This window comes from Podarcis filfolensis, assembly GCF_964270895.1.
Source record: "Podarcis filfolensis genome assembly, chromosome: 8".
NCBI classification, from domain to species: domain Eukaryota; kingdom Metazoa; phylum Chordata; class Lepidosauria; order Squamata; family Lacertidae; genus Podarcis; species Podarcis filfolensis.
Genome location: NC_139611.1, coordinates 2,928,419 through 2,952,780, shown reverse-complemented (window position 1 = coordinate 2,952,780; position 24,362 = coordinate 2,928,419). Strand labels below are relative to the sequence as shown.

At 46.6% G+C, this 24,362-nt stretch overlaps 1 protein-coding gene across 1 annotated transcript in view; it reads right to left on the bottom strand.

The window, feature by feature from the left end:
• Positions 1–22,880, bottom strand: part of PROM2 (prominin 2) — a 46,883-nt gene extending 24,003 nt beyond the window's left edge. Inside the window, exons 1-12 of the mRNA XM_083629352.1 lie at positions 22,299–22,880; positions 17,663–17,712; positions 16,072–16,274; positions 14,368–14,488; positions 9,397–9,460; positions 8,546–8,635; positions 6,440–6,639; positions 4,926–5,000; positions 4,754–4,817; positions 4,201–4,360; positions 2,738–2,890; positions 2,267–2,390 (exon numbers count right to left, since the gene is read on the bottom strand). Of these exons, the coding sequence (XP_083485478.1) occupies positions 2,267–2,390; positions 2,738–2,890; positions 4,201–4,360; positions 4,754–4,817; positions 4,926–5,000; positions 6,440–6,639; positions 8,546–8,635; positions 9,397–9,460; positions 14,368–14,488; positions 16,072–16,274; positions 17,663–17,712; positions 22,299–22,566 (1,572 nt within the window). The 5' untranslated portion in view covers positions 22,567–22,880. The remainder of the gene's footprint in view (positions 1–2,266; positions 2,391–2,737; positions 2,891–4,200; positions 4,361–4,753; positions 4,818–4,925; positions 5,001–6,439; positions 6,640–8,545; positions 8,636–9,396; positions 9,461–14,367; positions 14,489–16,071; positions 16,275–17,662; positions 17,713–22,298) is intronic.
• Between the last annotated feature and the right edge of the window lie 1,482 nt (positions 22,881–24,362).

The following is a 24,362-nucleotide window of genomic DNA, read 5'->3' as shown; positions in this document are numbered from 1 at the left end:
TGAGTTCTGGCCTGCTTCCTTCCCTCCACCCTCTTCCTGCAGTTGGCTGAAAGGCAGTGGCACGCACTTCCATTTTAGATGCAGATCAAGTGTTAATTGTGATTTGATGAGATTTAATTAATTCATTGGCATGGTCTCCTTGTGCCCGTGGTGCCGGAGGGCGAAAGAATGAAGAGGGCCAAGAGATAGCTTAATTGGATCATTCTACACAGCATGGCAGGCACCTTCTCCTGGGTGACACACAGAGAAAGCCAGAGGGAAGAGGAAAGGAAAGGCCAATCTCAGCTGCGCAGGACTTTGTGCTCAGCAAAGGCCGGAATCCTGAGCTAAGCATGGATAGGATGCCAAGTTTTTGTGGATGGGGTTCCCAGCCTCACTAATGCAGAAGGAGGGCTATTTTCAGGGAGCAACTGGCTACAACAGTGCAGCTTAAGCATCACCTCCTCCAACCTGTCAACAGGCAATTGTGGGTTGGGCAACAACTGGTATTTGCCAGGGGAACTAGTTTCTTGCCTACCCTCCTGGTCCAGCCCCCCAGAAGCTTCTGCTGCTTTGTTACATCGGTGGGAAAACACCCCTCTCTGTCCTTCATCCAGACAATCAAGAAACAACACCAGAGTTTAAAGACACATTCCAGCCCAGCAAGTAATGCAAAGTGGGAGCAGTAAATGGTGTGGCCTGGGGAGACTTCCAAGGGCCAGGAAAATAGGCCCACAGACCTGAGGTTCCAAACTTCTGCACTGAAAGAAGCAGAATGAGAACTGGGTCGATTGGGCACAGGAGCTAAAATCTCTGTGGAAATTCTTTTGCAACACTCCCCCCCCCCCCGGAATTAATGGAAGTGGTGCAAGAGCACATTGGTTTCTTTACTAATGAGAATTAGCAGGCAGGGGAGATCGACCTCGTTAGATTTTTATTCTTTGACATTCACAAGTCTTGATCTGCAAGCCTCAGAGGAGGGCATTGCTGCAACAGGGGAGCGAGTTCAACCCAACTGCCAAGGCCACTTCCCTGATCAAAAACAAGCATCTGAATTGCAGGTAGAGGGTTCCAGATTCAATGCCTGGCATCTCCAGGAAGGGCTGAGCCACTTCCAGGGCTTATCCACACTTATCCACACTTATTCCAGGGCTTATTCCAGGGCTCTTGCCACACTCTTTCCAGGCCACAGCAATTTATTTATTGTTTTACGCAACAAAAACCCACTCTTTAGCATTAATCAAAGCAAACTTTAGCATTAATCAAAGCAAAGTCAACTTGGGTTTTCTGTGGATTGCTGTTTGCTCTGATTGAAATTAAAGAACAGCTTCCATGGGGAAAGGACAACCTTTAAAGCATGAAGTGTGCCTGGAAAGAGCAGAGGAAAAGTAAGTGTGGATAAGCCCCAGTGAGTGCAGACAGGAGATGCTCCTTCAGGTATACTGGACCGAGGCCATTTAGGGCTTTAAAGGTCAGCACTAACACTTTGAATTGTGCTCAGAAACGTACTGGGAGCCAATGTAGGTCTCTCAGAACCGGTGTTATATGGTCTTGGCAGCCACTCCCAGTCACCAGTCTAGCTGCCGCATTCTGGATTAGTTGTAGTTTCCGGGTCACCTTGAAAGGTAGCCCCACGTAGAGCACATTGCAGAATCCAAGTGGGAGATAAGTAGAGCATGCACCACTCTGGAGAGACAGTCTGTGGGTAGGTAGGGTCTCAGCCTGTGTAGTAGGTGGAGCTGGTAGACAGCTGCCCTGGACACAAAATTGACCTTGGACAGCTGTGAGTCCAGAATGACTCCCAGGCTGCGCACCTGGTCCTTCAGGGGCACAGTTACCCCATTCAGGACAAAGGAGTCTTCCACACCAGCCCGCCCCCTGTCCCCCCAAAACAGTACTTCTGTCTTGTCAGGATTCAACCTCAGTCTGTTAGCCACCATCCATCTTCCAACTGCCTCCAGACACTCACACAGGACCTTCACCGCCTTCACTGGTTCCGATTTGAAAGAGAGGTAGAGCTGGGTATCATCTGCATACTGATGAACACCCAGCCCAAACCCCCTGATGATCTCTCCCAGCAGCTTCATGTAGATGTTAAAAACATGGGTGAGAGGACGGAGCCCTGAGGCGCCCCACAAGTGAGGGCCCAGGGGTCTGAGCACCCATCCCCCAACACCACTTTCTGAACACGGCCCAGGAGGAAGGAGCGGAACCACTGAATAACAGTGGCATCTTTTCCCTGCAACTCTTGGGCAGACTGTCTGCTTTTCCGTGCGCACAAACTCACCTTGTAGATCTCCTGATTGGCCCAGTGCTTGCACACCAAGGTCTGGACGTTTCCCCCAAGCAGGAAGGTGCCAAAGACCAAGAGAATCAGTAGCCAGGAGAAGAGGAAGCTGAAGACGACACCGCTGTAACAGAATAGACAGGGAGAAATTCCTGCAGGTCTCAACACTCCCCCTCCTATTAAGAACAGTTCTCCACATCTCTGAATCAGGTTTGCAACCTGAAGGTCAAGGCAAGCACTGGTGGTTAGCCATACTGGCCACTGAGTTCTGACTGATCACCCTCCCTCCCTCCTCCCCACCACAAGAACACTCTCTTGTACCGTTGCTGAACACTAATCTTTTATTTTTCTTATTTATTGAATTTATATCCCACCCTTCCTCCTGAAGGATCCCATGTCACCCTGGAACAGAGTTTGGAATCAACCCTCCATGCTGGACTCAGACATGCCCAGGACTCAGACGTCTCTTACATTAAGAGTAATCTGGCTCCAGCTTCTCCCCTCCTCTCATAGTCACTGGGATCCTCTCGCAAGACCAGCCCATACGTGCCAAAGGAAAGCCCCAGGAAGTTGCAGAAGACGATCAGCAAGACGACGGTGCAGGCAATGACACCTGCAAGCCACCTGAGGACAGAAAAGTGGGGTGGGGACACATCAGTGAGGCTTGGAGGAGATAAGCAAACAAAAATCCACTGTACATCCTGTTGCCCACAGACCTGGATTCTACTGGGTGGCTTGTAAGTAAGGGGCTCTCCATAAATGAACTTCTGATTTTATTGTTACAGATGGTTTCTTAAAAGCTCTGTTATGCTTTTTAATTGTTTGTGTTATTTTTAATATTATATGTTTTATTAAGGACATCTGAATGCCCCTGTTTATTTGAGATTGTGCATTTTAATTGTTTACAGTATTGGTTTTATATTTGTAAACTGCTTAGAAGCCATTTTGGCATAGAAGCAGTTCCTAAATGAAAATCCTCCTCCTCCTCCTGGCCTTCCAAATGTTGTTGGCCTTCAACTCCCATCAGCTCCAAGCAGCACGGCCAACGGAGAGGGATGACGGGAGATGCAGTCCAGCAGCACCTGGCGAGCCACAGTTTCCCCAGCCCTGCTATAAGAGATGTGGCTCAATCACAGAACAGGATCCATTGATGAAGCATCTCTTGTTATCAGGGGCCAGGTGAAGTCTGACCTGTTCCCCAAGCCTTCGGTGATAAGCCTTTGATTGCTGCTTATGTTGAGTTTTTTATTCTGTCGCTGTTGGTTTGTATTGGCCCTTGTGATTAGTTAACTGCACTGTTGTTTTAAACAGCTTCTCCTGGTCACTTGCACTTCTGCTTTGAACTGTATATGTGTTTTAAATCTCCTTTGTGTATTACTGTATTTTATTGATTTTTTTATGATTTGTGGAAGCCACGTTTTGGCAGAAAGGCAGTGTAGAGTTTTACATACATGCATACATACATACATACATACATACATACATGTAACTGAAGAGCTTTAAATGTTCTTGAGCACTCCATGCATGCTAAGTATTGTCATTATGATTTTTAAAGTATTTTTGTCAGCAATTAACTGGCCAACAGATTTTAAAAATTATATTTATTATTACTTTTATCTCCCACTTTTCCTCCAAAAAAGCTCAAGATGGATGGCATAAAAGGGTTCTCCCTCTCCATTTTATCCTTACAACAACCCTGTGAGGTAGGTTCAGCTGAGAGACAGTGGCCATCCCAAGGTTTGTGCCTGAGCAGAGATTTGAACCCGGGTCTCCTTGGTCCTGGTCTATCACTCTAACCACTACAGCATAATGGCTGGACTTGATGAGCAGACGGGAGGGATAGAATGAGAAGCAGATTGGCATGAGGATGGGTCAAAAGGATGCACAGGAGAATGCTGTTCCTCCTGCGTGCAAAGCACAGAGCTCCATTTTACCTGTATGTCTCGTAACGTTTTGCCTCCAAAAAATAGGGCCGGCTCTTGTTCTCAGCCTTCACCAGAGCATCATTCATGGGACGGGTGTGATCTGAGATCGGAAAGTCGTCTGGGATGGACTGCAACTTTTGGGCGGCCTTCTCTATTTCCTCCTTGAGCTCTGCAAGGCAAGTGCGGAACATCAGGTTTGTGGTTTCTTGTCACACGTTCCTGGGCTGGGCACTGGCATGAAAAGCAAGCCTGGCACCACACCCCAATGCCCCCAATTCAAATTAAGCCCTGGCTAGATGAACCTACACCATACAGTGGAATTACAGCCTCCAGCCTAGCATGGGAAACATAGGGAGCTGCCCCCTGCTGGGTCCATCCGGCTCAGCATTGTCCACTCTGGCTGGCAGCAGCAGCTCTCCAGCGCTTCAAGGAAGGAGTCTTCCCCAGCCCCAGCTGGAGGTGCCAGGGACTGAATATGGAACCTTCTGCATGCAAAGCAGATGCCCTACCACTGAGCTACAGCCCTTCACCTTCAGCATGAGCATGGAAGGGCTTAACTCACCTTGAACAACGTCCGCCATCTTCACCAGAGCTAGTCCCGGGATAGAGTTGAAGCTGCTATTGGCCTAGAAGCACAGAAACCGAAATGTCTTAACACATTGGGCCAAGTGTGAATTTTGCTAAAGAACAAGCAGAAGTCTCTCTTCTTGCTCCAAGATTCTTTAACTACTTACCCGGCGAATCATTTCAGAGAAATTAGCCTTGGGAAGCCCATGCAAGGTCTTCAAAACCTTTTCTACTGAAGGTACCTGAGGGAACAAACCACCGATAAAAGACAAGTGCTTGGAAGTGGAGAAGAAAGTGAAAATTGTGTGCATTTCAATTAATATAGTCATTAGTTGTATTCCCCCCTGCCCATGGAAAATTCAGAGCTTTATCTACAGTTATAACCATAACCTGGTGCCGTCCAGATGTTTTGAACTACAACTCCATCAGCTCCAGCCAGCACATCATTGTAGACCAAAGGCCTGGAGGACACCAGGTTCCTGAAGCCTCCTCAAGTAGTAAGAGGCATCCCTCTTCCCATTTCCACCTCCCCAGTAGCTGCTACACCAGGTTGGGGAAGTCTGTGACCTAGAGGAGGAGTGGAGAACTTGTGGCCCTCCAGGTGTTGCTGGATCTCAACTCCCACAATCCGTCATCATTGGCCATGCTGCCTGGGGCTGATGGGAGTTGGCCAACAACATCTGGAGGGCCACAGCCACTGTGTAGAAAACAAGGGTGCAACTGGAGAAGATGGTGGCAGGTCTATGATCAGATATTTTGTGTGTTTTAAAGGGATAAATGCAGCAGCAGATCCCCATTAAAATCAGACTGGGTAGCAGCCAGGGCTGGCCCTGTGATGAGGAAGGCAGATGCTGAGGTGCAGAGCTGTGAGTGCCATGTGGCTTGCCCTGTACCCCTTACAGTAGCCTGCTGCCCTCAAATGCAGTGGAAGACGCTGTCCTTTCACCTCTGTTGGAGTAAGAGTCAACCACCAGTCCAACTGGCTTCTGTCTATGCCCTGGGGCTTGAGGCTGCCATCTTGTCCTTGGCCTTAGGCAGCAAAATGTCTTGAGCCGGCCCTGCTAGCAGCATTGACAGGAAGTGACTACCCTTTTGCACACACATATGGAGCTGTTATTTCCATCATGGGGGGAAACATACCATGCAGGTCAGGACATTGCCTCAATCCACATTGGAGGGCTGCATGCATTCCCCCTTTTTCAAAAAAGACTTGGGAGATCTAATCACAGATCTCCCCTGTGCCAAAACATTGACTCTGAAACCCACAGTTCTGTGCACCATCAGCTACTGAAATTAGTGTGAAGTGTGGGGCTGATGGCCAAGCTGGGTGTGGAAGCTTGTGCTTCATTAAAGAGGTCCCTGCAGTTAGCCTTGACAACTGCCATCCCAGAAGAAGAAAGACCACTTCTGGACAGGAAACATGAACTCTCAACACAGCTGAAGGAAATGTGACATGAATTCAAGTCTATGACCTAAAGAAATACAGCAGAGGCAACAGAACACCTGTTACTGGCCCAAATCCTGCTGAAGTGTACAAGCTTTTGTGCACCAAAAGAAGTGGCACAGTTGTTTATTTTGCTCATCAGAAATGCACTGGAGAACAGGTTGCCCTTTTAAAGGCACCTTTGTACTGGAGCAAGAGTCTCCATCCTGGAGGGGCCCAGCCTCTCGGTGAACTTACTTTGCGGTAGTTAGCACCCAGCTCCAAACTCTGAGCTTGGCTCAGGGCACCAGCGCAATAGATGCAGCCTGGATCCTCCAGGAGGGAAGTGAGGCTTTGCTTCCTGTCTTTCAGGGCTGCTTCCAGCTCATCTTGTTGCTGGATCAGGGCCTGCACAGTCTTGTTGAGAGTCTGCAAATGGTGCAGTGAGTTCTGTAGGTCTTGAAGAGAAAGGTCACATTAGGGCTGCCGCCTTTGTTCTGGCAAAATACAGGACAGGATGGGGGCAGGCAGGCAGCGGGAGGTTGGGGGCAAATTCTTTTCCCACCTGGTGTGACCTTTCACACACCCTTTCACATACATGCAGTAATGTATGGTACTGGACAGCAATACATGCAGGCCAGAGCAAAAAATAAATGAGCATATTCTGATGAGGGGATGAGCTTTGTTCCACACGTTAAATTCTGAAGGACAGAAAAAAATATTAGGGAACGGGGGGATGGCAAGCCATATGGGGAGCTACTCTCCCCCCCCCCAATGTCATGCGGATAACAATGTTCGGAACGGGGGTTTCTGGGCTACACCTGCACAAAACCGCTTGTTTCTAGAGACCCAGAGCCGGCTCCTCTCTGAGCGACGGAGCCCAGCGCTCCCAGGGGGCAGCTCTGTGGATGGCCGCCTTCACCCAGCCCAAGCTGCAGGGAACTGGAAGCAGCAGCATGAAAGCCTTGCCCTGGTTGGATCCTCCTTGGGGGCGAGATGAGGAGAGGGAGTCAGGAGGGAAAAGGAAAAGGTAGAAGTGAGAAAAGGGAGAGAGTGTGCGTGCAGCAGCAGAGTGGAAACGGGGAATACAAGACAAACTGTGTCCTGTATTGAATCAATACAGGAATTGTACATTGAAATAAGAGACAATCCTGTGTTATACAGGACGGATGGCAATTCCGCTCTTGGTTTATCTTATTTTCAAAAATAAGTAGCATATAAATATGCTATTTTTCCAGGGTAAGTCCATCCAGAGTGGCATATGACAATAAGAACTACAAGTGTGTTTCTGTCAGTATTGCTCAAAACAGGAATAAAGCAGATTCATGAAAACAGAAGCAGGCTCAGAACTATATAGCAGAATAATACTGTAATCTCCATCCAGTGAATGGACAAAACATTATTTAGGGATGGCCAATGAAAACAAAGGAGTCTGTCAGGCCCTCTGAATGGCACTCACCACAGCTCTGTGGGGAGGCAGTTCCAGAGGCGCCCTCCTAGACCCAGGAGGTGGACACACCAGGAGGGCATCCGGTTCAGATGCTCCATCTTCACCCTCAGAGGCAGTCTGCCTCTGAACACCAGCTGCTGGGAATCACAGGCGGGGAGGGCCCTGCAGCTGCACTCAGGTCTTGCTTGCTTGCATCTCTGGGCATCTGCGTGGCCACTGTGAGAACAGGATGCTGCGCTAGATGGGTCACTGGCCGGACACAGCAGGCTCTGCTTATGTTTTTACAACATCTCCGTATGTGTGCAGGATGGTACAGGTGCAGGTAGTCGTCCCAAACCCTTTAGGGCTTCAGAGGTTTATACCACCACTCTAAACTGGGACTAGAAACACGCTGGAAGCCAGTGCAGATTGTATAAATACAGCCATTCTTGAAGCTGAGCATGGTATACCCACCAGGACTCTGTTGGCCACGACTTGGAACCAGCTGAAGTTTCCTGACCATCTTTAAAGGCAACCCCATTACAACAGATCACTATATTTGTCCAAAAAGGATTATTTTATTTTATTTAGTTGCACTTTGGGACAGGCACCTGTAATGCAAGCCTTTTAGGGGTGACTCTGTGCTTTCATCATGCATGAACTGCAGGTATCATTTGGCAAACTGAAGGTGTAAACCATGCAGGATGTGTCATCATCAACCAGCCTTCCGCAACCTGGTGCCCTCCAGATGGCTTGGATTACAACTCCCATCAGCCCCAGCCAGTAAGGTCATATGATGCTACAGCTGAAGGGAGCATGGCTAATGGGAATTGTAGTCTAAGCCACATCAAGGGCACCAGGTTGCAGAAAGCTGCCACAATGTCATGGCCTATGAGAGTTAAAACATAATAGCTTGAGACAAGTCTTGATCTTACCTTGCACTCTGGCCTTCAAAGCATCCATGGCAGAATAGACATTCCCCTTGAGCAGGAGGTGAATGGTGGTGCCAATGGTCCAGCTGACATCTGAAAAACACAAAAGCACCACCTGTCAAATCTGGGGCAATTCCCACCTCTTCAGCCTAGCTAGGAAGATGTCTTCTTATGCTGTACAGCTGTTATGCTCTTGTTGGCTTTACTTATTCTAATTCACATTGTGATTGCTTTATTCTGCTTTGATGGTTCTCTTGTTTTAATATTTGTGGTTTTAAATTTCATTGTTAGCTAATCCCAGAATATCAGTTACTGGGTAAAACACAAATACATATAATAAATTTATGTAATGCAGTTTTATATACTGCTCTGAAATCCATTCTTTAATGAAGACTGGTTTATACATTTTAAACTCTCCGGACATTGACACATTTCCCCCACCCCCAAGCTGCTCTCTGCATCCAGAAGAAAGTTTTCAATAGCACCCATGGGAGCCTTTTCTCCATCTTCTCTTACTGCTTGTGCCAAACCAACAGACCATCAAACCCCACTCACATTAAATGTTTGGTTTGAGGGGACACTCAAGCAGGAGCTGGACCCATTCCTGAGTGCCTGATGAGGGCACTTCTGCAGGCATTTGCATATAATAGCCTGTTGCATTCACACAAGTCTCGTGAACACTATCTATCTATCTATCTATATATCTATATATCTATATATATCTATATATATATATATATATATATATATATACATATATATACATATATATATACATCAGATGTACATGTGAAAAAGCAGTGTGTGACATGGCCCTGAGGCAAACATAAATATACACAGCAATGGCAACTTACTGTTCAGGTCACTGAGGATTTGCTGTTTCGGGACTGTAAACTGCTCTACAGTCAGCTGAACTCCCTATAGCAGGGGGTGGGAGGAGGAGAGAGAGACTTTTAAAGGATTGAAATAAGAGCTCAACTCACAACTTGGCATCTTTCAGGAAAGATTTGCATCAGACCTCATTTCTGACCCATGCAAGCCTTGACCCCTTGCTACACAAAACCCCCAGGGTTAGGCTGTTTGTCTTCTTGCAAAGCTGAAACGGGACACGGAGGGATAAGCTCTTAGCCCCATAAGGTCCAGCGGGAAGCCAGTGAAGCTTTACAGTACTTGCACTCGGGACCTATGGCTTATTCAGTGACCCAGGAAGGGGCACTACTGGCAGGGTGACATTCCATGTGAACCAGTGAACCAGTCTGTGCACGTGGAAAGTGCATTTGAACATGAATGGCCCTGTGTGGGATACCTACATCGGTAAGGGCTTTCCAGGTGGTCCACATTCCGTATAAGTCAAGTTTTAAGAACTTAAGAAGGGTCTGCTGGATCAGTCTAGTGGCCCATCTAGTTCAATATCCCATTCTCAGTGGCCAACCAGATGCCACAAGCAGGATATGAGCGCAACAGCACTTTTCCCTCCTGCAGTTTTCAGCAACTGACGTTCAGAAGTGTTATAGCCTCCAGCTGTGGAGGTAAAATATGTCCCTCAGGATATACCCACCAGTAGCCACTGAGAGCCTTCATGAATTTGTCCAATCCCCTTTTAAAGCCATCGCTGCTTCTTTGCTTCCTTGGGAGCGCAGGAGCAAGCATGCTCCATGGCACACATTTCAAAGCCAGGCTGCGTGTGCCCCAGTAGAAAACACAGATGTGGTACAAATGCTTCTGTGACTTCAAAACTCAACCCAGAGGGCAAAGGGACAACTAGAAAGGAGGCAGAGAGCTGGCTGCATTCACAGGAAACTTCCCAATGTCTTTGTGGAAGTCAGAACCTTGGCAGAATGAGAATGTCAAGAAATACAACAGGGATGCTGACTTTTCGACTTGGTAATGAAATTGGCCACAATCCATTTTCAATCTGTCAAATGGGATAGATTTTTATTTTGTTTTGTTATTTGCAGGCAGTAGTGTGTGTTTGCGGTGCCAGTAGCTGAAATTCATGCAGAATTTGTTCTTTGAGAAAAACAATGTGTGCACACACAAACCTAGTTGCATAGCACTGTCTGGGAGTATCTTAAGTTTACCGCTGCTGCCCAGGATAGTTATACAAGAATGTGGCTTTGATAATTTTCTTTGCATTTATCAAGTTACTTGATGGGGAAAGGCTGAGGCCCTTCTTCATGTGCCTCCTCCACAAGAGGCCCAGAAGGTGGAAACACAAGAGCAGGCCTTTTCTGTGGTGGCTCCTTGCTTGGAGAATGCTCTCCCCAGGGAGGTTGCTGCTGCCTTCATTACATATCTTTAGGAGCTAAGGAAAAACATTCCTCTTCTCTATGGCATTTTAAACTGTGGGGAGGGGGTGTTTTTGTTTGATACTATGCTATATATTTTTGTGTTTTTATATTGTAAACTGCCCTGTGATCTTCAGATGAAGGGTGCTATACAAATTAAACAAAGAAACAAATAAAATAGAGTATGATTTGCATGAAGAAGGTCCCAGGTGAAACTATGCTCAATCTTAATTGACCATTTGTTCTGAATTGCTTGCAGAGAGGTCATATGACAAGGAGCATTCATGTTGATTTGCTTGTGGTCGGGATGAGTGAATATGTCAGTTTCTCATCTTTCCAATGTTAAGTTCAGTTCTCCACATTTGCACATCAGTATGTGATATTTTTCTTAGTCGTCATGAAAATTCATGCAGTTTTGTTTAATATACACTTTGTGCAATGCGATTTTGCCTAATATGCACATGTTTGTGTCAGGGAACTGCCATCGGAGCCCGAGGGAGAGGGAGGGCTCCAGAGGGGTTCCAGAGAGCGTCCCGGGAGGGAGGGAAGCAGCCCATCTTCTGGGGAAGGAAATCAGCGTAGCACCAGTGGAGAAGGGGGGCAGATGGGGGAATCGGCGAGGCGGTCCCATGACTCCTCGCCGGAGACCAGTGGGGAGGGCACGGGTCCTCCGCTGCCCACGCCCTCCTTGCGCAGAAGGCTTCCGCGCAGGGAGAGTAGGCGGCGACTAGGCGTCAAAGAGCTTCTTTGCTGGAAGAAGTTCAAGAAACGCCCACTGACGGATTCTGCCAGCGATTGAGACAGCCACGGGTGAGTGGCTGTCTGGACAGAAAGGGTTCATCCAGGTAACCTAGCCAGGTGTGGCGTCGATTTACGCACGAGCAACCCCTAGAACCATTACAGTTTGCAATGCAAATTTCCCTAATATAATGTATTTTTGTATGTTGTTTTTCACAGATACATGCATTTTTATGCACACACCCCCCCAATATGCACTTTTGAACATATTACTTGGCTGGAGAACTGCACTGCGAAATTCAGAGAAGTTATTGTTTCAGAAAGTATGAATTAGATGTTTGCCTTTAAGTACAAACTGAATTAAATTTCTCCTCCATCCTTAGCTTGCCTTATGGTTAATCATTTGTCCATCCCACACTCTTCTGTACATTTAGCCGCCACTTAAAGTTCTGTTAGGTGCTTGAAATGCGCTTGCAAAATAGTCTGGAGGCAAACTTGTTGTTTTGCATGCGGAAGTGGTGGGGGACCGCAGGGGCTCCTGATTGTGGATTTGCCACATTGTATTTTGTTTAGCCTTACGTAGGCTGACTGATGGGACCCCCTCCTTAACGACAAAGAATCCTGCAGCGCCTTAAAGACTAACAAATCAATCATGGCAGCAGCTTTCCCAGAGAAAGATGTCTTTGTCATATTCATGCATCTGAGAACTAACTGGTCATTACGTGGGAAATCTGTGATTACTGCTTCCAGTGTAATTTCTCCTAAAAGCAACAGAGGGTGGGACTGACTGAAATGGAACACCAAAAACCAGGAGAAAGGCATAGAAACCAGCAAGTATGCAAAAAGGACAAGCATATTTTCATACATAAGTGCCCACCAAAAGGAATTATTATAGTTCACCGCATTAGGGGCACAGCTTCCTTCTTCAGGATAGGCAGGGATATTTGTGCAAGCTGTTTCAGTTATTCTACAGAGTTTTAAAGTTTAAGATTGCTCCAAAGGAAAGATCCTGTCTTCCAAAATGCATTAAGTTTTTGCACACTTTGGAGTTCAAGTTTCTTCTCTCTGCACTTCTTTCTGTTGTGGACTGGGTCATTGCCCAATATGATGCCCTCCAAATGTTTTCCAAAACATTTGGAGGGCATCATACTGGGCAAGGCTGAACTAGAAGCATTTTGTTGTTTACGCCATCCTAAAAAATACACATTTTCTCTGTCCTGCTATGTGGTAGTGCCAGATTTAAATGACACCATGGAAAGCTTGCAGGTTTGTGTCATCTAAGTGGAAAATGTTTGGTGATTTCTAGTTCAGCTCCTCCCAGTCAGGGAAGTAACGTCTTTTTAAAACTCCCAATAACAGGGTGAAACAATAAAATACCCATTAAGATTTAATGCTGTGTATGAACAGCAAATTAAAATGACTCCCAGCCAACTGAATCTTCCCCCACCACTCCACTCCCAAATGGCTCATCACCCACTTCTGGTTAATGAAGCTGTTCCTCTGCAGCTTGCCCCACTGCTCAGCAACCCCTCGTCACCCTTTGGACCACCCCATGGTGCCACAGATATCTCTCGCAGGCTGCAGAGCAGTTTCTCAGCTTTTTCTCTGCTCTGGGCTTGCAAAGGGGACGTGCCACTGCCAGCTGCTGAAGAAGGCTGTGGCACATTCAGAGTGCCCTGGATTTGTGTCTCCAAGGACACCCGCTTGCCAGCTCGCATTAGCACACAAGCAGTTAAGGAGCCTTACTGCTGCTGCGGCAGCTGCCAGGCGCAATGGTGGCCAGAAAGCCAACCTATCTTATGCAGAGGCTGCCTTGTCCTTCCACTTTCTCAGAGCAGAAGCAGCCAGTGGGGGGACAGGACGGGGGGAGGACGTCTCTGCATCTGAACCAGTGGCTGACACACTCAGGTGCCATGAAACATCCATCTTCACCATGGCAGATTGGAATTCTAATCTTAAGGCAGCTCCAAAACATACATTAAAAACACACCAAATGCCCCCCCAAAATTATGGAAATTTATCCCTCGCAGGACTACATTTCTCAGTACTTATAACAAGCTACAATTCCCAGAATTCTGTTTTGGGGGTTATTCATGTGATTTAAATGTATGGTGTGGGTCTGCCCACAGTGATCACCTGCTGTTCTCACAGAGAGCAGTTTTGCTCAGTTTCTCATATTTTGCTGTCTTAATTTCAGTCTGCCACATTTCCACATCAATCTGCATTTTTTTAAAAGAGTTTATTCACACATTCCCCTAATAAACACATTTTTAATACACATTTTTGGTAAGAGAACTGCATTGCAAAATTCAGAAGTGTGTAAATTTTGAAGTATGGGTGTGTTTCAAATTGTGTGTTGTTTGGGGTAGTTTGAATTAAGACGGTTTCACATTAAAATGTGAACTGCATCAAACTCCACCCCCTCCCATCCCTAAGAACAGCTCAGTGCACTGAACCACCAGCCTCCCAACATTTCTGATCCTGATCTGCCTTCCTCAGAATTTCACCTTCATCCTGACTCATCTCTGCCCTGTCCCACACCCACTGGGCTGGAAAACCACTTCCCTGGGCCTCAGCACCCAATACTTTGAGCAGAGACCTTCTTGAAAACAAGTAACAGGAGTCTTGTAAAGCAACCTAGAGGCACTTATGCCCGAGAGCACCACACGAGTCCAACTTTCCAGTCATGATTCTATACCTGGACATCTTAGTAGTAAAGAGACAAAATTTTCCTGGCAATAATGACTCATAGCAAAGGCGGATGGGCAGAGAAAGAGACAAGAGGTGTTGCCAACTTACTCGGGGGACCCAGTTCATGTGGTGCCTCAAAACCTGCAGGGTGTTTAGTGCATCCCGGGTTCCAGGTTCCAACTCTTCTTTCACCTTCTGATTGGCAGCAAAAGCACAGATAACACCACCTCTGCAAGAAAAGTGGTACAAGCATAGTATAAATAGTGATCTCCTCTGTCTGACTATGCACGTCTCTTGTTTTGGTTACTGAATACTGGATGACTGGCAAGCAACTGAATATGTGGGAACTGTATCCATGTATACATACACAGTGGAGTGGAAATACTGTCAGGCAGAGTGATTGCTCATTCACACATTGATTTGCAGCCATCAGGTGATGGACCTGTAGTCTGCCTCCCAGGTAGTTTTCATGTCATGCCAGCATTCTGTACTTCCAGGGTTACTGACTTACTTCTCTCCCTTTCCTCCAAGGAACTCATGGTGGCAAACATGGTTACCTCCTGTTTTAGCATCGTAACAGCCCTGTGGGGTAGGTTATACTGACTCGCTCAAGGTCCCTTGATGAGCTTCATGGCCAAGTGGGGATTTGAACTCTGATCTCCCCAGTCCAACATTCTAACCACTGCACCACAGTTGGTCCAAGCCTGCCTTTAACCTTCTCAGACTCTGGACCATCTCTAACCCCAGCCTGCAATATGGGACAATTCTCTGCTTGACAGATCTAACATTTCTTTCTCATTTGCGCTTAATTTTTTCATTAGTCTTTTCTTTCTCTATTCAACACATCTTTTCTCCTTTAAAAATAAAGCCTACACAACAAAAAAGAGAGGGTGGTGCTGGCTCTAAAATCCACATGAAGTTGCAGCATCGTCCACTTGAGAGTCCTGACTCACTAGCTGAAGGCCAAAATGCTAAATTAACATGAAGCACAAGGAACACTAATCTGCCTACAATGTCTCTGCAAACATCTTGAACCACTGACAGTGCTGGCATAACTTGTCCACAACAAATCAGGATGCACAGAAATCTGGGGAAAGTGGTTTGTGAAAGGAAGGAAGGGAAGAAGGAATGGGGCTTAAAGGAATGGTGCTCTGTGGGTTATAGGGAGCCCCACCTGCGAAGCTTCAAGGCAAGTTAAATAGCCAAATGAGTTTGGTCAACCATGAAGCCCAGTGAGTGAGTGACCTTGGGCCAGTCACTGTCTCTCAAGCTAGTCTACTGCACAGGGTTGTTGTGAGGATAAAATGGGGAGCAGGGAAGAACTGTGAACACCACCATGAGCTCCTCAAAGGAAAGGTGGGACAGAACTGGAAAGAGGAGGAGACAAAAAGGTGGTGGACCAGATGAGTCACTGGTCTGATTCAGGCCAGTTTTTGTCCTTCTTATGCTCCTGTGCTCTTAGACACTGGTGGGCAAGAGTTACGCAGTCTGAGACTCTAACTCCCATCTTCCCTGGCCCTGACCATTGGCCATGCTGGCTGGTGCTGATGGAAGCCCAACACAATCAGGAAGGCCTAATTCCTTATTTAAAGCTATGTAGGTAAAACAACCACCACCACCACCACCCAGAACCTCTAGATATGCCTGGTAGGAAATGGGAAAGCCAATGCAGGTGTTCAATGGCAAGCCTCACATCCTCCCCAGAAAGTTTCATCTCCTTCCCCCTCCATGTACTGTCAGTCCTACAAGCAGCCCTCCCACCACCACCATCACCACACCACTGCACGCGGACTAGCTCAGGTCCTCACTTACAGGATGACAAGCGTGGTCAGGAGCAGGCAGAACATGAGGAGGTTGCGCTGGCAGAGGAGGGAGCGGCGGTATGCCTTGATCCGCCCGCCACAGCGCCTGTGCTTCCGGCAGCAGCAGAGGCACAACCCGGTCATGGGCACCGCCACAAAATAGATGACAGCAATTGTGGCACAGATGATGTATCCTGTTTGATACTGGAGGATCTGGAGAGGAAAGCAAGAGTCCTTCAGAGAATGATCGCTGGTCTCTCTTACCACCACCACTCTGCTTAGCTTCTGTGACCCCTGAGGCCATATTCACACCACACATTTAAAGCACTATCATATCACTTTAAACAGTCGTGGCTTTTCCCAAAGAGTTCTGGGAGCTGTAGTCAGTTAAGGGTGCTGCAAGTGGTTAGGAGACCCCCAAGTCCCATCCCACAGCTACAGTTCCCACAGTGGTTTAACAATCAATCTCTCTTCCTATGGAACTCTGGAAATTCTAGGTGTGTGAAAGTAATGGGGGTCTCCTAAAAAGTCTCAGCACCCCTAAGGAACTACAGCTCCCAGAGTTCACCGGGGGTAGTTTAAAGTGGTATTACAGTGCTTTAGATGTATGGTGTGAATGTAGCCTTAGTTATGATGCTCATTGTAATTGAAAAATGTCCATTGTTAAGAAGGATTAGGTGGAGGGGACATGTGGACTCCTTGTATGCTGGAATGTCATGTTATCAATGGGGAACCAAGGAGACGAGATTTCCAGAGGAGTCAGCCATGATAGCTTTTTTGCAGCAAAACCAAGGAAGAGCCCTGGTATTAGCTTTTGTGGGATAGAGACCCCTGGGCAAGAGGGTGGCACTTAAGGAGGTCTACCTAGGAAGGAATTAGTTCAGGGCTGCCATAAGTCTGGAATTTCCCAGACATGTCTGGGGGGGCAGCCCCCCATCTGGGTGGATTTTTGCATTTTGAATTAAATGTCTGGGTTTGAGAGGTGAGTTGTTTTTTATTTTTATGTTTTGTGCATGCTCAGAAGGCACTGTGCCCGGAACAGGGAGCAGGCATTGGGTGGCCTGGAGCGGCCGGCTGGGGGTCGTGCCAGGCTTGGTCTTGTTCCTGGCCGCCTCCAGGCCTTGTGTGACTGTCCTGGGGCTGCTCAGCCTCCCCTCATGAGCCGGAGGCCGAAGACAGCAAAGGTAAGAGGGGGGTGCCCTCATGGTGGGGGTCCGGGTTTTTGATCCCCGGAATATGGCAACCCTAGATTAGTTGAGATGGGAAGGACTCCCATGTCTTCTGTTATAATCTTCTCCTAACAACATCCTCAGGTTTACTGCCCACCAACTCCAAGTCCTCGCCGTTTCTTAAATACCTGCTAATGTCAAATCTCTTTCAACTGCCTACAGAGCCTCCAAACATCGTTCCCCAGCTATACCTCCACCTGAGCCCATGTCTCTTGTGGAAGCCATGTGTGCATAAGCCTCAGAACTGTAGGTGGGCATATAAATAAGAAAATACCTAAGAAACTAAACTGTGGTATCCAACATGGATTCCGAGCTCACAAAATGGTGGACTTCCTCCCCCTAAGTGGACTTCCCTCCTCAGTTTTTCCTTACCTGTGAAGTATTAGCAGACGGTGGGTCATTTAGGGCATCCCTCAGCAACTCTGTGGAATAAGACACATTAGTTGCAGAATATTCAAACATTGCCATAGCAACCCACCCCTCAACACCTTTGCCCACGGCCTGTGCTTCTCTTCGTAAAGGGAAAATCCAGTTCAGCACCAGTTTTGTGTACTTCTAAAACCCTGATTTTTTAAAATAAAAATCTTTAAAAATAAAATTCTTAACACTAATTATACCTTCCTTCCATCGCAACGGTAGGAGTGTGTTTATCTAGCCTTTCAAATGTCTCCCCAGAAACGCGGAACAGTATCAAGGCAACCACGGTTCCTACAGAACTGACAAGCCACTTCATTGACCTTTCTTCTCTTTGAAAAATTATTTTCTTGGCATTGAATACAGTCAACCTGCCAGGCTGCTCTCTCATGGTTAAGAGTTGCCATCTTTAAACTTGACAAACAATGGGAAGTCCAACCATTCATAACATCAATGGAGCAAATTGTTGTTTTTTTCTTTTATTAGCATCATCACTGAGGAGCTTCCTGTGACTATAGTTAATTGTGGGTACCTATTGTTTGTCTTTTTATTATACACACTTTGAGAAAAGGGCTTGTTCCCTTTGGTTATTAGAGCCTCTCTCTTTTTGCATGGAAATGACATGGAAATGTAGACCGCAACTCTGTCAACAGAGGCTGTTGATCCGTTCACAGATGGATCCTGTACATGTTTACTTGCAAAATGTCTCACTAAGTTCTATGAGGCTTACTCACAAGGAAGTGTGAATATAATTGCACTCACACACTACAATCCTGATAATATTTACTTAGAAGTAATTTGTACAGAGTTCAAACCCCGGTAAGTGTGAATAGGACTAGAGCTCAACAGTTCAAGCTTAAACATGTCTACTCATAAGTAAGTTCCTGAATGCAGGCAAGTAGGTACAAGTTTGCAGTCCTGTCTCCCAAGCAGTGACTACATTGGCTTACATGAGGGATTGTTCCTCCATACAAGGACCATTCATATAGAAAACTAGCATGTCAGGATCTAGCCTACCCATCTTTCTAGGTGCAGGTTGAGAGGAACATTTTCATATGGAGGAGCAGTCGGTCACAAGAGCATTCACCTATAGCAGGAGTAACCATCGTGCTGTCCTTCACATGTTCTTCACTGCAGCTCTCAGCAGCCCGAGCAGCAGTGGCGGATGTCCGTACAAGCTTAACAAGCTATAGCTTAGGGCCGCACTCTCTTGGGGCCCCCAAAAAAATTTAAAGGAAAAGAAACTGGAAGTACATTTCCAAAATATAAGATAAAAAACAAATAAAATGGCTTTAGATACCTATTAGGACCTGGAAGCTGTACGCCGGCTACCTCGGCCAATAAAACGAGATGAGCGCCGCAACCCCAGAGTCGGTCACGACTGGACCTAATGGTCAGGGGTCCCTTTACCTTTACCTTTAGGTCCATAAATTGCCACATAGCATATATTCAACACAAAAAAGTGACAAATTGTTGTTGACAAAGGACAGCTGGACATATAAAGGATCCCATTACCTTCAGTAGCTTAGGGCCTCATCAAATCTAAATCCGACCCTGAGCCCAAGCCAAGACGACCAGTAGCCTGTGGATGATGGGCGTCATAGCGCAACAACATCTGAGGTGAGGGGCTGCACATTAGCTACCCCTGGCCCACAGTCCTAAGTGGTGCAACTCATCTCTGTATGCCTCAATTCCCCACACCCACTAGGGTGTTAGCATCTACCTTAATATGTAGGGGAGGGCAGTTAGTTCTGAAAAATAGTTTCGGAGAGGAGGTTAACCCGTCAGTGTTGCCTGAGCAACCTGGCAGCTGCTCACCATAGCTGCAAAGAAAGGAAAAGGGCAATCTGGTTGTGCATCACCTTCTTCTCACATACTTTGGTCATGAGAACCAGGCCCTGTTCAGGACCTCAGAGGGTCTAAATCAGGGGTAGTCAATATGGTGTATCCAGACATTGGGGATTACAGCTTCCATAACCCTTCAACACTGGCCAGGTTTATGTGAGTTGTAGTTTACATAGAGAAGGAAGAGATATCCAGCTCAGCTTGCATTTAATGGTGAATCAACCTAATCAGCACTTTCTGAAACAATACACCGATCGAAAACACAGCCATCCTATGAAATGCACTTTTCTGAATCCCGCAGTGCAGTTCTCCAGCCAAGTAATGTGCACAAAGAAAGAGGAAAGCGTGCAGAAAACTGCAAAAGTTAGTGAAGATGACATACAAGAATGTGCTCCATTGGTGGAAATTGCACCATGAAAATGTGTAGAAAAGGCAAAATTGCATAGAAAAGGGGGGAACTGGAAAAATCCACACTAAAATGCTGGTGAATTTTCATGAGGACAAAAAAAATCACAACCAAATGTGGAGAACTGGGAGAGAAACTGAAATTTACATATTTGTCCATCTCTAAGTTCACAGCATCTGGGCAGCACCATGCTGGCTACCCGTGGACTGGAGTGGCACCTTGTCACATCCAACCTTCAGACCTGTTCCCACTCAACTCCCAGTCAGCAGGTACAAGTTTGCAGTCAACTCCCAGTCAACTTCCGTCTGTGGAACAAACAAAGCTTTGCTACTTGCCCAGACAAGTTGATTTATTAAAAGGAATCCAGGTAGAGAGAATGGTCATGTGTCCCTTTACATTGATCATCTGGTCACAATCTTCCTGGCCTGGGTCAGATGTCTCATATTTTAATTTAAATTAATAATTTATAAATTTGCATCTATTCCATGCAATTTATGCAAATCAGTGCCCCCTTCTTTGGTGATTCATTTCCTCCTTTTTGCTGATGCACAAATGGCCAGCGGGGGGGACCCCAAGGGGCCCATCACTTTTCAACTGTAATATGAGAGACGTTGGTGGACTCCCTCCTCTGCTTTGCCACATATGCATTGAATCCAAACAGCTGACATTCAGGCACCCCAGTCCTCCTCATATGAGAAATACCTGCATTACAGTCCTATCCCATTCTATCCTAAATCCACTGTCAGAGGTAATGCGCCCCTGAATACAACGGGGGAGACTGCTGGTGTTGCACTCGGGTTCTGCTTATGAGCTTCCCAGAAGAAGCATCTGTTTGGCCACCATACTGATTTGTTAATCATATACAGTAGTACCTCGGGTTAAGTACTTAATTCGTTCCGGAGGCCCGCTCTTAACCTAAAACTGTTCTTAACCTGAAGCACCACTTTAGCTAATGGGACCTCCTGCTGCTGCCGCGCCGCCGGAGCCCGATTTCTGTTCTTATCCTGAAGCAAAGTTCTTAACCTGAAGCACTATTTCTGGGTTAGTGGAGTCTGTAACCTGAAGCGTATGTAACCAGAAGCGTATGTAACCCGAGGTACCACTGTAAAGTGGCTTTTGCTGTAAAAAACTTACTTTGTAACTTCTGTTTTGTAAATAGTGTTTTATAGTTTGTAATTGTTTTATTGATGATTTGTTAATTATTTTATATGATTTATGCTGTATTTGTGATGTTCTAGTATGTTTGATTATGTTATTGTTTTTCATTGCTTGAAAGACGCTTTGAGATTCATTTGAATGAAATGTGACATAGAAGTACAATCAATCAATCAATCAATCAATCACTGTGAGAAATGGATGCTGAACTAGAAGGGGTTTAGGGGGAAAGTGAGGATGCAATTTAAAAGAAATCGTATAGTTAAAATAATTACTGTATGTTTCTGTCAGGCGCAATGTTGAAAACGAATATCAAAATGTGTTTCTTGGCCATGTGAAAGGAACTGATTTGCCTCTTGCCTTCCATTCTAAGTCATGTTTGCAACTCCCACTTTAGCGCCCAATATGGGCCCTCCTCTGAATCCGCCTCTGCCAGATGAACACCCTGCCAGATTCCTATGAGGCTGGGGTCTCCCTAAGGTACAGAACAGACTAGGCATGCTGGTGGGTTTTGATGAGGGGAAAGAAGGGAAACACCCACAGAAGTTGCTACATGTTGGATCAGGCTGCAGGGACCCTCAGGACACTTCCAGATGACCTCTTTATTGAGCATTCATTTTGATTTGTTTACAGGGAACTTATACAATGTCACATCAATCGTTATCCCACACTTTCAGTGCACTTTCTTGTCACTTTCCTTACTGCAAAAAGTTGCATTTTTGGAAGAAGCAGATTTGCTGCACAAGAGCGCCAAATCCACTGGTGTGTGTGTGTGTGTGTGTGTGTGTGTGTGTGTGTGTGTGTGTTGCATTTTAGCCACCCCAGCAGAGAAGAATGAAGCTGCCTGCAGTGGGAGTAATGCCTGGGGTTTCTTTAACGTGTGTCTTTCCTTGGGTCCCACATTTTTCTCAAAGGTCTCAAAGCCTTTTTGTTGCCTTGGCTCTCTGGTTGCTTTTTTCTTTTAACCAGTTCCTTCTCCTGTGGATTTAGAACTAGCCCAGCCACAGATCTGAGCAGGTGACAAATGCTTCACCCGCATGCTATTAGAAGTTTTATCTGCTGATTCTTGCACATCAAGCTACTCTTGAAGGTACAAGGCCTGGTCAGGCTACAGCTTGTTCTCGTTTGTTTCTTGCTCCGTTGGCAACTGCACCCGGCTCCCACGGCTGGGAGAAGTCGGTTCCTTACCTGTCGGGAAAGGGTTCTGCTGAACAACTTCAAGGTAGCCGTGGACAAGGGCGTAGAGGTGATCCATAGATCCAGGGACTCGATGGTGGGCAGGAATCCGCTGCTCAGCACCCACATCAGCAAACTGAAGGATGGGCGAAGGGCTTCCCAAGGAGCATTGCTGAGAGTGGACAGGATCCAGGAGAATGACAGCAAAGGCCAGAAGCAGGAGCAGCGGACATGGCATCCCAAAGCCACGGGTGCCTCTTGAAAGTGCTGCGTCCTGCATTGGCTCAGAGATGGGTCTCAGCCCCAGAAATTATGGCAGTAGAGAGGTGGATGGTAGCATCCAGTGCTATGGGAGGGGATTGATCCTCCCCAGTGACACTCTCTTCTTCCCTTGGACCAGCAAGGGGAGCAGCCTCTTTTCTTGCTGTCCGTCAGTGCTCCCAAGCCCTGCTTGCAAAGCAGAGGGCATGAAGGAACGGAGGCATGGCCACTGCTCCCTCTTCAGCTGATCATCTCTGTCTGCAGCTGAAAGGCGGAGGGGGGGGGAGCAAGCAACAACCCCAAACCTGCCAGACGAGTTTGATCCTCGCTGCAGCCTGAGCTTCTCGCTGCTTCCCAGCTAGTGGGATGGGGCAGGGTGCGGCTGCTGCGCTGGGTGGAGGGGAAGGAAATGAGGAGCTTTTCCCAGGAGACATTCATTGACTTATCCCCAAACCTAATGATTGTTCACCCACTGCACTGAGTCAGCTGGCCACATGCCCTTGGTTGCCACAACTGTAGAGGGAGGTAGCTGCATCCTGCCCCTAATTAAAAATATAACACCTATTTTCCTAAGGAAGGCACATTTTGAAGGTATATTCAAACATTTCAAGCAGGTTTGTCTGGTGAAACTGACTCTCCAGCTTCTAGCTTTCTAATAATTCCAGGTTGATCTATGAATTGGTGAAAATAATATTTGAAACATGCATGCATGAACAGCACGGAGTCTACAATAAACTGCTGTGTTATGGTCCCCTGGCTCTGCTCGTTGTCTCAGCAAGTTTAATGATTGTCTTTTCATGGGGGGGGGGGGGGCACCAGTGTGGTCGCTTCCAGGCTGCTAGCAACTTGCAGGAGGGATTTAAGTGCATACCAAAAATTTAGGTTTGTGGATTACAGCGCTCTGTCACCCGAGTGGAACAAATCCCTAAATAAACAAAAATAACTTTATGCAGTTAGGAAACTGACAAGGAAATGCACTGAAAAGGGAGGGATGGAGGAATGCTTAATGGATCACATCCACACTATACAGTCACAGGGAATCATGGAAACTGTAGTTTGCTGTGGGTCTGAGAGGTCAGCACCCTTAATGAACTACAGTTCCCATGATTCCTGGGGGGAGGGGAGAGCCATGACTGTTGAACTCATATAAAAGTGCTTTAAATATATGGTGCAGGTGTGATGAGAAAGACGTATAAACAACCTGCAAGCAAATCCGGATGGACTAAGGATGAATGCTTATTCTCATATACCTGGAGCCTTCCTGCAAACAGAATGGGGTGAATGCTCTGTAAGGACTCAACCTAGCCTAACTTTGTGCAAGCAAATCAGAGTGCTGCATATCAGGTTGTCAGGAGGAGCCCTGTGTATGAAAAGACAACCATTAAACTTGCTGAGACAACGAGCTGAGCCAGGGAACCTCAACGCAGCAGTTTATTGTGGACTCAGTGCTGTTCATGCCTGCAAGTTTCAAATATTATTTTCACCAATTCATAAATTAACCTTGAATTATTCGAGAGCTAGAAGCTGGAGAGTCCGTTTCACTAGACAAACCTGTTTGAAGAATTTACCTTCAAAATGTGCCTTCCTTAGGAAAATAGGTGTTATATTTTTAATTAGGGGCCAGGATTCTACCCAAGCCTTCTTGTGTATCGCTGGATAGTCCAAGCAAGTAAGAAAAATAAAAGAAGTTTCTTGCACATTTCTTGTTCCACTGCAGCCTATTAGCGTAAACTTTGGTGTTGTGCAGCAGCTGGGTAAGAAAATGCAGGTGAGACTTCAGCATTCCTGAAGGCCAGCACAGACTTGCTGGTTCTT